General features: G+C 40.0%; 1 protein-coding gene across 2 annotated transcripts; it reads right to left on the bottom strand.

Moving 5' to 3' along the window:
* Positions 1-359: 359 nt before the first annotated feature.
* On the bottom strand, positions 360-13,242 carry RAD51 (RAD51 recombinase). Of its 2 annotated transcripts, none has more exons than XM_061551618.1 (10): positions 13,139-13,242; positions 11,016-11,100; positions 9,134-9,271; positions 6,664-6,781; positions 6,222-6,313; positions 5,487-5,581; positions 3,581-3,694; positions 3,006-3,135; positions 2,147-2,268; positions 360-1,649 (listed from the first exon to the last, which is right to left on the bottom strand). In XM_061551618.1, exons 2-10 carry the CDS (start codon positions 11,091-11,093, stop codon positions 1,526-1,528), a joined length of 1,011 nt encoding a protein of 336 aa, XP_061407602.1. In that variant the 5' UTR covers positions 11,094-11,100; positions 13,139-13,242; the 3' UTR covers positions 360-1,525. The 2 variants fall into 2 exon arrangements, with proteins under 2 accessions (XP_061407602.1, XP_061407601.1); XM_061551617.1 differs by having other exon boundaries at positions 13,089-13,226.
* Between the last annotated feature and the right edge of the window lie 246 nt (positions 13,243-13,488).

Below are 13,488 nucleotides of genomic sequence, written 5' to 3'. Positions count from 1 at the left end.
AACCCTGGACCGGTTTTGGCTTTACGAGTCTCGTGAGAATGGTGTAGCCCTCTAACAAACATTTAGGTTGGCTCATGTTGCAAAGAAGCATCTCCTTCACAAAACCACGGGGCCTGTTCAACTGCACAAAACACGTTTTGCTGGGCAATGGCAGAATATCCTTTACTGCCTACAATTCAGACTTTTTATGTAGACACAAACGTGTTGTTCATGGACATCTTTGTCACAGCAGATAGGATTCAGATAATATCCGAGCCTCATCGTCAAGCCAGGTTGAATGTGTTCTTGTTGTATGCATTTAACTTAATAAATATGTAAAATTAAAGGAAACTTAACATTGTCCCACACACATTAATGTTTGCCACACGTTTATTACACAACATACCACAAATTATCCAAAACTGGTCTTCACATGGAAACCAAATCTACTGGTGGTAAAAAAATGTACATTACTTTATTTGAAGAAAATATTTACATTTCATAGTGTACATCGTTTTACGTTGAACACAAAAATAGACTTTTAAAGCCAACCTCAGAATATTAGTCGAGAAATTAGGGTTCATGAGTTACCTTTCCTTCAGCTCGGTTTATGAAATCAGTGTTTAATGCCTAGATAAGAAATGTTGATATTTTTAGCTACTTTAAAATCAATCTGTTCCCTTGTATAATCCGATTGTCATAATTCAATGTAAAAATTCAACACACCTACAAGAGATACGTTTATCCACAAAACTACTGTAGACCACCAACAATGTACACTCCCTTCTATGACGCTGAAATCAGGCACGTAATGATGCATCAAATCATAGATTCCCATTGCTCATAATACATGCATTTATTTGTGCGTCTGTGAGAATCTATGACTTTTGATTCATGTTACTAAACTACCCACAGCCTCCTGTAAACCAGGCAAGGTAGTTATTATCTCGCCACCAAGGCTACATGACCCCTACAGCCAAAACAACAATAAAACAGTTATGTCATCATATAGTGATGGGGGTGAATCATTACACAGCGTGATGGACAGGGTGGCAGTGGAAGAAGTGAACCCTGTAAAGGATTTGAACCCATGACTAATTCCCACCATAACAAAAACCACGCATAAATAACATCTGTTTGTGGTTTATTGTAACGCTTAGTTTCGACTTCTAACTTAAAAGCTAATCGTATGACTTATAACAATGCAAGTTGACGCCAGTACACAAGACAAAGACTCAAGGTTTGTGAAAAACAAAAGTAATGCATAAATTAGCCAGTAAGTTCAGTAGCCAGGACAAACGTAAAAAGCCATAACCCTTGACATAAGGAAAATAATGAAAAACAAAACAAATCTCAGAAAAAATGAAAATACAAATAATAAGGTGCATTTTTACATTTTCCTGAAAAAAAGCTTAAATCCAGTTTGGTTCATGCTCTGCGAGTCATTTTATTTTCATGGGGGTGCTTATCTTAAAAATTATAATGGATGTGAAGCACATGGCTGAAAAATGCCATGGCTGGACCAGGAAAAGGAGCTACCCCGAACCTAATCCTTTGAGTCCCCAATTCCATCTGCGTTGATGGCAAACATTGCCTCTGATTCTGGCAGGCAAGGAGAGTCGTATATCTTGCATATTCGGGTCTCGCCACGTCCCTTGCGGAAGTACAACCTGCACGCACGGCAAAAGAAGGGACACCCATTCAGCTTTACACAAATTGTGATGCCCAAGTTACGATGTGAATAACAACCGAGCATATTAGAACTCAGCCTGTTCTACATACTGTAATCGTTCAACCAAGTTTTAGGAATTGCAATAGGCTATTAGTTTTTAATATTCAACATGCACAACCAGTCTACACTGGCAGAGACAAAATATCTTTCACCAGATTTAATTTTTAATAGATATCAGAATATTTAGACAAAATAGTTATTTAAACGTTTGATAATAGAGATATTAAGTGGTATTACCACACTGAATATTGTATTTATTTTTACAAGTTACTGTGATTCCACAATCACACTGAGAATTTATTTGCAAAACCAAAGCGTTATAGAAAATGGTATTAACAAGATATGTTCCACTATTGAACACAATTATCGTGGTAATAGGGCAATACAGTTAAAGACACTCGCTCCAAGTCTGCCGTTTTTCCTTCTGAAGCTTGCCTGGTGGTAGACGAGTGGGCCATGATGTTTCCCCCGATGGGCTTTTTGGGATCAGCTGTAAACATTGCAGCTCCATCCACCTGAGCCACCACTTGATTGGTAATGACTACTGCCACACCAAACTAAGAGAGACACAATACAACGAATACTTTAGTTATTTCTCCATTTCAGATAAATGGAGAGATCCTCCTGTTTCGGTCTTAAACTAGGAACGAATTATGCTGAAACTAGTAATGAATTGGCATGTTTTGTTTATGTGACAAACCTTACTACACTAAACCCTTGGTTTAACGGACCCCCATTCAACAGATCTCGGATTTAACAGACAATCTGCTGAATCTAAGTTTTGTCCGAAGATCAGAAAACAACCGACTTTGCCCCGGTAATGGGGAAATCAGTCCGGTCAATATTAGCTTCTTCCCCTTAATGGGTACAGTATTGATTACACTACACATGCTTTTTGTTATAATAAGTCAAAATATTGAGAAGTGGAAAATCAGTTGTACAATACATTTACAGTACTTTGGTCTTTACAAATATTTTACTGTATTATTAATGTACAGGTATTATTATACTATTATTGCCGTGTTGATTTTATATTTTGAAAGGCATTACAATATTTTATAACTATTATTGAACTATCAGTAAGTAGTTCGCGTGTGGTAGGGTGTCATTTAGTGCGCAAATGTGTAATTTGGCCATTAACGGACAATCGGATTCTACGGACACCGCATTCCCCCCTATCTGTGTGTTAAACCGAGGGTTCACTGTAATTGGCTGTGTCGGGTGGCGGCGGGTTTAACGACACAGGCAACGGAATGGAGTTTGTAATAAGGCATCTAAATAAGCCCTCGGCGACCTCATCTGCAAGACGCAGCAGCATGCGGAGGAAGCGCGCCAAGTGCATCTGCCGAGCGGCCAGCTCCCCACGGCCCGAGTAGTCAGTGCGGTACAAGGCGGTGGCGCTGTCAACTATAAGCAGGGCATACCTACGGAAATAAAACACATGGTTCTGTCAGTGCCAGACAGTTATGAACCATATTCATGGGTTTCCCCAGCACCAGTGTAAATATTGACAAAGGGTAGCAGTTATGTAATGATTGACCCACACCAGCAATTATGAATTGTGTAAATTCAATGTCGCCATTCAATTGCAGAATTCTTTATTTTGTCTCTTGTATATTTTCATCTTATTTTGTACTGTTTCTTAATACATTCTCATACGTTGGAATTGATGCAAGTACTGAGCATAATTCTTTCTAATCCATCGATGTCTTTACATGCCTACTCACTAAACCGATGCGCAATGGCATATGAAGAAACTTTCCCAAGTTTTGAGCCACCTTCAAACTCAAAAACATTATTATAGATCCTGAGTAACCACGGCTTAATGTTAAGAGTGCAATAGAAGTTGAATCAGCAACAACGTCATACCTAGACTCGGCCATCATTGCGGATGCCTGGTACAGCAATTGAGTCTGGTGGTCCGAGTTGTATGCTCGTGCGTAGGCCACGTTGTCCAGAACATCGCTCCCAGAGAGACCAAATCTGCGCACACACAATAAATTTTCAGTGCATTCATATTTAAAAACTGTCATAATTAGCAAACATTGTTTTTGTAACGCTTGAAATCATCCTTCAGGTGTGGCAAATAACAAATACTATATATACAGTCTACACATGCATGTGTTTGCTCACAATAGAGAATTATCTAAATTATTTCCATTTATTATGTCTATTAGATTGTTTGTGCATGGTGTCATGCTGCTGCTTAATCTGCCCAAACTCTTGTTTTTCATTTGTCTAATTTATTAAATGTATATTTTAAGATGTTTTAGGGTAAACACTACGTAACTTTAAATTGCATGTCACCAAATCACTCCAATGTGCCCCATCTCATCAGATCTCATCATATCTCGTCAGATCTACAAGGCTTAGTTGGATATTGCATGACTGTGGTCACCATACCGAAGCGCTGTTAGAAGGTGCTGCAGGGCTACATCGCGCGCAACAAGGGCAGTGCAGAAATACCCAGTGTTGTATTGTCCTTCTCTATCGCCAGGTCTATGCTACCCACCTTCACCAACCCGCACTGACCAACAAGGAGTTGTATAGTCAACATCGCCTCCATCACCAGCACGAGGTGTGGGGAGGCACTCATCCACTCGTGGATTAACAAAGTGCTGTCTGTACACTTGCATCATTTCAAATTATTATTCATGATTTTTAGGTGTTATCTTTTTCTAAGCACACTCTCTAAAACACCCAGAGATTACCAACCAGTAAGTGTGCCATGAATGTATATTTAAACAAAGAAACACATAAGCACGCAAATACGTTTGTGCACATTTTGGCATTGGAATACAAAGTGGAAAAAATGTGCTTGAAGGAAACCCAAAACATCACTTTGGGGTAAAAAAAGTGCCAATAAAGGGTCCCATGGTGTGAGTGTAAGCAGCAAAAGTTAAATTGCACCAACAGCAAGGAGGCTGCAGCCTGGAGGCGTCGATAATAGTGGGGTCAACCCCCACTTGTGCAACGTGCGAGCTCTGGGTACGCACGCGAGTGAAGATAAAAGGAAATGTGTGCTTTCCTCTTTCACTGGTTTTTATACAACATAACTTTCCTCAGGGCATAATGACTTATAACCCTTTATAGTTTCACGTAAACCATTGTTTATATATTTTCAATGTGCATTTAATGTTGAACAGCACATAACTACCTTAAACTCAATACAATTTATAGATGTTGTGAATGAACTCTTTCACCAATTAAAAAAAACTTTTAATTAGCATTTATTTTAAGGTAAGGGTCCAACCCCGCTATTGTTTGCTCACAGCACTACTGGCAGAAAGGCTTCCCAGAGAGGGAGCTCTATATAGCCCCTCTAGAGGGTATGTTTGGCCTACTCTTTTCTGATGGCCAGACATCCTGAAAGAGTAGGGATTACACCCACACTGTACCTCACCGCACACGGCCAACTGTCGTGTAGCCATTTATACTGCTGGGTGGACAGAAGCAGGGGATTTGAAAAAACTGGCACCATTGCTTAAGTTGCCGAGATCGGAAATCCAATTGTGCTAACCATGATGTAAGTTATAAAAATTGCCATCTTGACATTTATTTTATTGTTACTACTATAGATGTTTAAAAAAAATGTATGCACTACATAATGAGATTTATTTTTCAGTTTCTGTTAAACGGCCAAGGCATCTTTAAAAACAGTGCATCAATCTGCTGAGAAAACAACTTATGAGGTGCCCAGCAGGCTGAAAAACACCATTCTTTACACTCTCAATCAGATCACAACAACCAAATTCATCCTCGCTCAGCACCAGACCTTTCAGCGACTGCGAGCAAGCGTTCTGGACGGAATGTGCCTTCTGTGTCCACGTACATGGCCTTTCCCTCTCCACCACCCCGGTCAATTGGAAGCTGTTAAAAGGAAGTCAATGAATGCAGAGAGGAAAAAATAAATCGTGTGATTAAAATAATTATTTTAATACAAATGTCAGCATATTCAAGCTCATGTTTATTTTTAATAAGCGCCAATATGCAACATATTTTTCCAATCCCCTCAAGACGACTACTGTGCTTTGTAGTAAATGCAAATTATGTTACACAAAGAGTTGTAGACAAGTTTAATAACTGGACACATCATACTTCTTGGCAGAAGAAAGTACACATATGTAATATATGTGAACTCAGGCAGGCTTTAGATAAAGAAATGAAATCCACCAAAAAAAAGGCATATACTGCCATAATAATGCACAATAGAGTACTTTGTTAAATAACTAAATATCACAACCCTTGATTAAATCTGGGTGGGCTACAAGTCCAGTCTGTTCATCAGTGTGAGCGAGTTCCAAGCTCCAATTCCCATCTCTGCACCCCCTTATAATTACAAAGTAGTGTTAAACGGGAATATTATAAGTACACAATAAAATGTAATTAAGAATGTCCAATGTGATATTTAATGGTTATCGCAAATGGTACACACCTTGTATTAATGATTAAAAGATAAAGGTGATGATACACAGCATTATTAAAGGCACCGATAATAATAAGACGGCACCTGACAGGTCACGGCCAAGGTATGGCAGAGCTGCGTCTTTCCTGTGCGAAACTCTCCAAACAGTTCCGTGATAGATCCAGTTTCAATTCCTCCTAATGAATAAACCAAACCGACAACCATAATTACTACAATTCATAAACGGTAAATCAGCCAGTCATACCTTAGACATCGAACAAAGACAGTCACTACAATGTACCCTTTCAGATGCAGTTCTGCGGCCATCTGCAATGCTTCAACTTCCGACATTAGGAAGTCACTGGAGCTATGCACTTTTAAATCTAAATTGAAAACTCATTTCTTTATAACTGCTTTATGTGTTTAGGATGCTGTCCTTCACCAGCACCTCCGAATAGCACGGTTGTCTACGTACAGTGCGAAAGAAGTTCAACATACATAGAAAACAAAGTGAGATGCTAGTTCTGTGTATGCTCTTGTGCCTTGCCTTGAAGAAGTTTATCCAGCTCTTTGGATCCTGTGCTGATCTGAATGATCTCCGAGCGTCGCTGGTGAAACTCTGTGGCTGTTGTGAAGCCCATTGGCACGAGTTTAGCTGCCTCTGCCTGTTACAAAACGTGGAGAAATAGTTACAGTAGTGAAAGCTCTCAGATGGAAGAGTTAATTGATGAGTTGAAACTGCAACCTGAATGCTGATCCCGATTCAGGTTCTGTGCGGTGAAGAGTTACAATTTGTACAAAAAAAACATTGTTTTCGACATTCCAACCTTATGATATTAAATGGAAACAAACTATCCTACAATAAAGATATTCACATTTGGCATAATAATCCAAATAATCTGCCGTAACCCATAACAAAAAAATCTAACTTAATGAAAAACTTGATCTGGCTAAAGCAGAACGTCTGCTAAATTGATGATACAGAAACAAATGTGAGTGCAGAATTTATTTAAAAGATATTAAGCATAAGACAATTACAATAATGGTAGTCAATTTTTTTCAATACTTGAAGAATTTGGTTGCCTTCTTTGGGAGTGCAGGAAGAATCCTCAATTTTACATTTCAAACAGGCTGTGAAACAATGGAAAACAGAGTAGAATGGCCAGTAAAACAGTCGGTGGGGTGGCTAAGGCACAAACAGAATGACAAGAGCCAACAACGGTGAGAACATCATGACCGTAGAAAGTGTTTACACGTGCATTTTACTATGGGTTGGAAATAAGCAAGGCGAAACCTTGTTCACGGTTTATGGAAATGCGATGCAAAAACATTGCATCGTGTAGCTGGAATAACAAGTGTAAGTGGATTTTCTGCAGCCAGGGCAACACAAACAACAAACAGCATTACTTTGAAGGTAATGTAATTTAAGAGCTATACAACCGCATTGTGAAGTGATTTTACTTGGCCAAGCACTGTATAATTTAAGTTGAACACGATTTTGCAAACATTATAAAGGCATGTTCCCATACCAGCATTGTTCGCTCCTAGCCAACTACCATGAGGATTTTTGCATTTTATGACAATTTAAAACTCTCATCAGTGCATACTTCTAGCCACCAATGCATGTGTTCACTAAATCAGAATTAACATGGGGGTGGATTTACAGGCAAATGCTAAATGTAACCTCATTCGAACCATTCTCGGGTCACATATTTGCACCTCTTCACCTTGGCCTATGCCGCCAAGTCTCACCGCGTGGTAACAGATCACGTCCACCACAAAAGACAGCATTGTTAAAGTGCGGTGATCGCCCACGATTACCATTCTTGTATAGCTCAATCTCATGGAGCTTTAACAGCACCAGACCAAACAATCCCACCGCGTTGCAAGATAGCAGGAGAACAGAATGTGCTTTAATTCAACATCTGCCTGTAAATATATTATCATGGACTTAAAAACAATTCAAAATTTCTACATTAAATTTAGAGTATGCAAGCTTATGTTATGAAACATCTTAAATTATAGGCAAACAATGAAATTACAAGTACTATATGAAAAATACTTTTGTTTGCATGTTTACTCGCAATGAAATAAAATTGTCAACAAAATGTAAAAAATGCAGACTAATAAATTCGTCTCTGCGTCAACACTAGACAATTTACCTAGAATGAAACATGGTAAACTGTTAAAGGATCCTTAATACATGTAGATGTAGGAGTAATTCCATCTATCTTTGGAATTGCACCTATATCTGCAGGTCCTCATCTCAGAAAGTTGCTCATTTTGTCACGCATTGCTTTGAAAAACACAAGGAAACTCAAACAATATCTAGTGACCATATTGCAAAGTTTACAATACTGGAGGCAGGCCTTTGAAAATAATTGGTAAGAGGTAGTGAACCAGGACATGAAGGGGCAGTGGAGTGAATGTGGAGAAGGCCCAGCAGAGGAATGAGTGAAGAAAAGGAACAGGAAGGCAGACCGCACACGAGTGAGACAAAAACTCCTGGACGAATTCAGTTGAAAACCCAAACCATATGCGAAAGATGCACGAGATTGAAAAAATGTAATGAATGACGATTGAAAACAACACTAAATATCCTCATGGCTCACAAACTGATAGTAATTTCCTTTCAATCATGTGGGGGTGTTTTTGCATACTAAGCAAGTCACTGATGCTGCGACATACGAAGCTCGTGCATTGCCATGCTAATCTCTCACAATACAATGGCCACTTACACAGCCTCAGAGAGACCATCTCTAGCCCCGCCCTCTTACCCTGAGGCTGCACCCATCTCAGGCCTCGACAAGACCTCGTCTCAGTAGCTTTCTCTCTCCCTCACCTGAAGACGGTCGCTTGTGTTGCGTCGTGATCTATAAATTTTCTATCTACGTGACTTTACCGAAAGAACCAAAGAGTATGTCGGGGTGTGATGAATAATGTATTTGAAAACTTTTTAAAAGCAATTGAGACACAGGGCCCTATAAACTTGGGCTGTCCATTTCCTTTTAACTCACCAAAATCTTGTCAGCCTTCGCCTCACTGATGCCCTTTATGTTGAGCAGTTCTTTCTTCGGGGCGTATGCCACAGACTCCACAGTATGAAAGCCAGCCTCCTCCAGCTTCTTCACATCGTTGGCACTCACACCACATTGCTGCAAAGGGAAGTCACAAACACTCCCTTTTTGAAAAACACACTTATAACAACGAAACAATAATGTTAAGTTGAACAGATGGTAAATTAGTGGAATTTAAGTATCCACCATTTACAAAACTGTGCTTTGCTGGAGCATTTATAACGTGTTGCAAATTATTTGAAAGTTGGGCAATGAAATTTCAGGAGCTAGTTAAATTCCTGATATATCAAACACACGCATACATAGCACTCAAAGCAATTAGCTAAATGTAGCAACTCAGGGGCTGGTTGTGTATAGCATTGTAAATGATTATTCCCCATATACAGTTTTAAATATAAAAATTGCGGAAAATTCCTCGATGTGTTATATAACCGGACAAAGGTATATTAGTCAATATATATCAACATTCCTGCATGCATTTGACATGTGAAAAGCGTAATCAATTATATATTACTAGCGGGAAGTACCCGGCATTGCCCGGGGGAAAAATATATTTCCAAACTTCTCTTTAAAACATAACATATACATACACAAGTACTAAGCCATTGTGAAAACCCGGCGTTCCGTTTGTCTGTCCATTTGTCCATCAACAAAATTATAAGAGGCTTGAAGAAGTCCTGAATCAAAAAGTAATAGAAAGTGGTAGGTAAATAGTTGATCTAAAAGGTTTCCAAAAATTGTCGACCTCCCCCCCACCTCAAAAAATATTTTTACCCCCCACCTCAAAAAATATTTTTACCCCCCCCCTCCCGTAGGCATATATACCTACACTTAGCAAAACAGAGCAATTTACAGTACCATACTGTATAAACTATATACTGTATGTATTTATTAATTACAATACTGTATTGGACAGGAAAATGTAAAATAAAAAACAAGGTAAATTCTTAGCCTACCTATATGAACTGCAATTTCATAGAAAGTTTTTTTCAGGAAACAATCCTATCTGCTGTAAAAACGTTTAACATGCATTGAACGTATCGTATCGTGGTAACCCTAAAATGAAATCGCTAAAGCTACGTATCATACATGCATTGAACGTATCGTAACGTATATTGTACTGTGCTCACCAAGATGCGTACGCTGCTGCGTTTGCCTGCCGCGTAAAATTTAAAATATCTTACAATTTTGTCGTATCGCCATCGTAAGATCGAAATATCATAAGTCGGACCATCGTAATTCGGGGACTATCTGTACAGGGAGTGTGGGGCAGGGGTAGGGAGGACACAAGTATGGTGGGGAGGGCAAGTGGGCGGGGCTGGGAGGGTTAGGAAACTGGAGCTGCAGATATGAAGGCAGGCCAAAAGCAGTTATGGTTTTACCTGGTTAGTAACATCCTTCCAATGATTGCTCAATCTGTATCCATCTTCCCGGTTGAAGTTATGTCTATGTTTATATATCTGGATGGCTTCATGAACAAACCTTTGATAGTAGCTCGAAGGTTTGCAGAGCACCTTGGTCTCGGAAAAAACAATATCATGAGAGCCCACAGCGTTATAGCAATGGTCAGCCACGGCGGAGGAATTAGTTCTGCCGTGTTTCAGATCTGCCTGAAATACGAATAGCGCTTTTTCGTCCCGGGGCATACGGTGTGGTATCCGTGTACTTTTTTGATATGTAAATCCCACAGTTTGTCAGTTAAAAACGTCACAAGGTACCTGCGCAGACAGACACACAGACAGACAAAAACGACTTATAGAGGTAAGATGGCTGAAGATTAAATCAGTCAAAATGTTGAATGTAATATTCTTAAAGGCGTTACCTCAAGTCTTGTAGCAGGTTGAGGCCCAAAAGACTCCTCCTCAACTTCAGTCACTTCATGTTGAATTTGCATGGCCATTTCTGACCTGCGCAACAAAAACATATACAATTCGGATCTATATAACATCTGAATGATACCGTATCTCTAGATGGTGTAACAAAATGCGGGCTTATGTATTGTATGGAGAGCCAGTCAATCATAGGCAGAGGGAAAAAAATGTACGCTTTGAGCCGGAATTTGAGAAAGGGAATGGAGTCCACAGCACAGGATGGCTGGAGGGAGTGCCAGGCTGTGAAGGCAGCAGAAGAGGATTACAATCCAAGACAAACTGCTTGTGTACAATTTTCAAATAAGAGCTATTTGTTGTTTAGGTTGCATATTCACTCAATGTCCTTTTAAGATGGGACGTGTTTTTCCCCATATGATGTGGATAAAATGTGAAATTAAACAAAACAGTAACATTGAGGGGTATCTAATTTCTCACATTAACATCACTAGCCCCCCCGGCCACTTCTTTATGACTCTTGGGCTACACCCATTTCAAACTTTTTAAAACAGTCTGCCTCAGCAGCAGGCCATGCTTTCCCACCTGATGATGGACGCTTGTGTTACGCCCGAAACGTCATACTATATTTTATACCTACGTGACTTTACCGAAAGAACCAAAGAGTATTGCGGGGTTATTTATACGTTGTTAATGTTATGCATTGCTGTGCTTTAAAGTAGGATCTACTTGTGATGAATCCACTACAATGTAATGTTACATAATTAACATATCAATGATTTAATGTGGAATAATTGTTCGACAACCACAGTACACATCTGTACAGTAATGCCACGTACAGTTACAAAATTGAGCCCAGGATTTTGAGTTGGTGGACCACATCAAGATCAGCATGTGCTTCAGACCCAGAATCTACGACGCTCTTTGGCACAGATGTCCAGTAGGGGGCGGGTGAGAAAGTTAAAATTAACAATACAAAAAGCAATAGGAGTTCAAAGTATAGGAAAGGTCAGCTTGGGCAAGAAAGCAAAACAGAAAAAACAGTCCCGGACCACACCAAGACAACATACAGTCGCTCAATAAAATTCCACCTATTCAAATATAATTATTGAAACACGGGTACGGATTAAAGTTACCCTTGGCCAGCATATATAACCCAATATATATAGCCTCTTGTTGTAGCAGCTCTCTCGCTGTGTTCTTCCTGGTTCAGCAGTTCTACTGCTGGATCTGTTCCACCCGATGACGTTCGCTTGTGTTGCGATCGAAACGTCGTGATCTATTGTTTTCTACCTACGTGACTTTACCGAAAGAACCAAAGAGTATGGATTCCTGCAGTCACGAAAGCTTAAAATCAAGACCCAGCACGAATCTTCTGCTTCAGGAAGACCCGCCAGCTGTGCCGAGGTGCCAAGGAACGGCATCTCAGCACGTGTTTCATACCTGTACGTATTGTTAAGTGACCTCCTCGTATCTCGCCAGGTCAAACAAGTACAGCAATGCAATCTGGACTCAATCTCTTCGGAGCTTTGGGTGTTATATCCTCGTGTAAGTGTATTCTTATGAACGGAATTGTCCAAACAATCCCATACAGAACCCTCCTGAATAAGATCATCCGAGACTCCCGCGAGTATTTCCGAGGCGAATTATAAATAATAAGTGGTAATAAATAAAGTGGTAATAAAAATAAGGTGGTCATTACCACATTATTTTAATTACCACCTTATTTTAATGGAAACCCCCATTCGGCTGTGGCTACATTGGCGACGAACATGTTGAAAGGGCACTAACATCATTCAACTCGCACAAGTAGTTTGACGATATTAAGTGAAACGTGTCAGAGGAGCAACGGGGAGGCACCACAGATAATCAATTCGACAGCAACTCACAACAAAAGCCCTACACACACACACTGCGTACTTTCAATTAAAGAACGCTACGCTAATTATTCGTGAGGTAATTTCGTTGATTTCAACTTTAGACGAAAGCCCGATGCCGCAGGCCGCAAGTGCGAACCACAAAGTAACATTCCCTGTGCGATCAGTTAATGCCGGAATGTCACAATGCACCTGGAGAGATGTTAGCGACAGCCGCTCAGGTTCGTGAGTAATAAACTTGCCCGGGGTGCGTCTTGTCCGCGTTGTTGTGCTCCGCCGCGAACGAACTCGGAACAAACAGCGGCGTTTAAGAAGCGCGCCAAAACTACACCGAATCGATTCTAAAACTATCGCATCTTCGATTCGATTCCTGTTTTGTTACTACGATGGACGTAGAATCGGGAACCTTGAGTCTGCGGTTTTTTGAATCGATTCCCTCGCGCGCGAATCGATTTTATTAGTCGATGTACACGAATCGTTAGAAGCGCGATTCGGTTATGCAGAATGATGAGATTGTCCTGGCAATGAGTCACATTAATGATGAACGTGGCTTAAACAATCTTTTACCTAAATCACTATTAGTAATCATCAT

Source organism: Lethenteron reissneri, chromosome 14 (assembly GCF_015708825.2).
Source record: "Lethenteron reissneri isolate LAM-NWPU_2019-01 chromosome 14, ASM1570882v1, whole genome shotgun sequence".
In the NCBI taxonomy this organism is placed as follows: Eukaryota; Metazoa; Chordata; class Hyperoartia; order Petromyzontiformes; family Petromyzontidae; genus Lethenteron; species Lethenteron reissneri.
The sequence above is the reverse complement of the archived record's forward strand: the minus strand, read 5'-3'. Positions and strand labels throughout refer to the sequence as shown.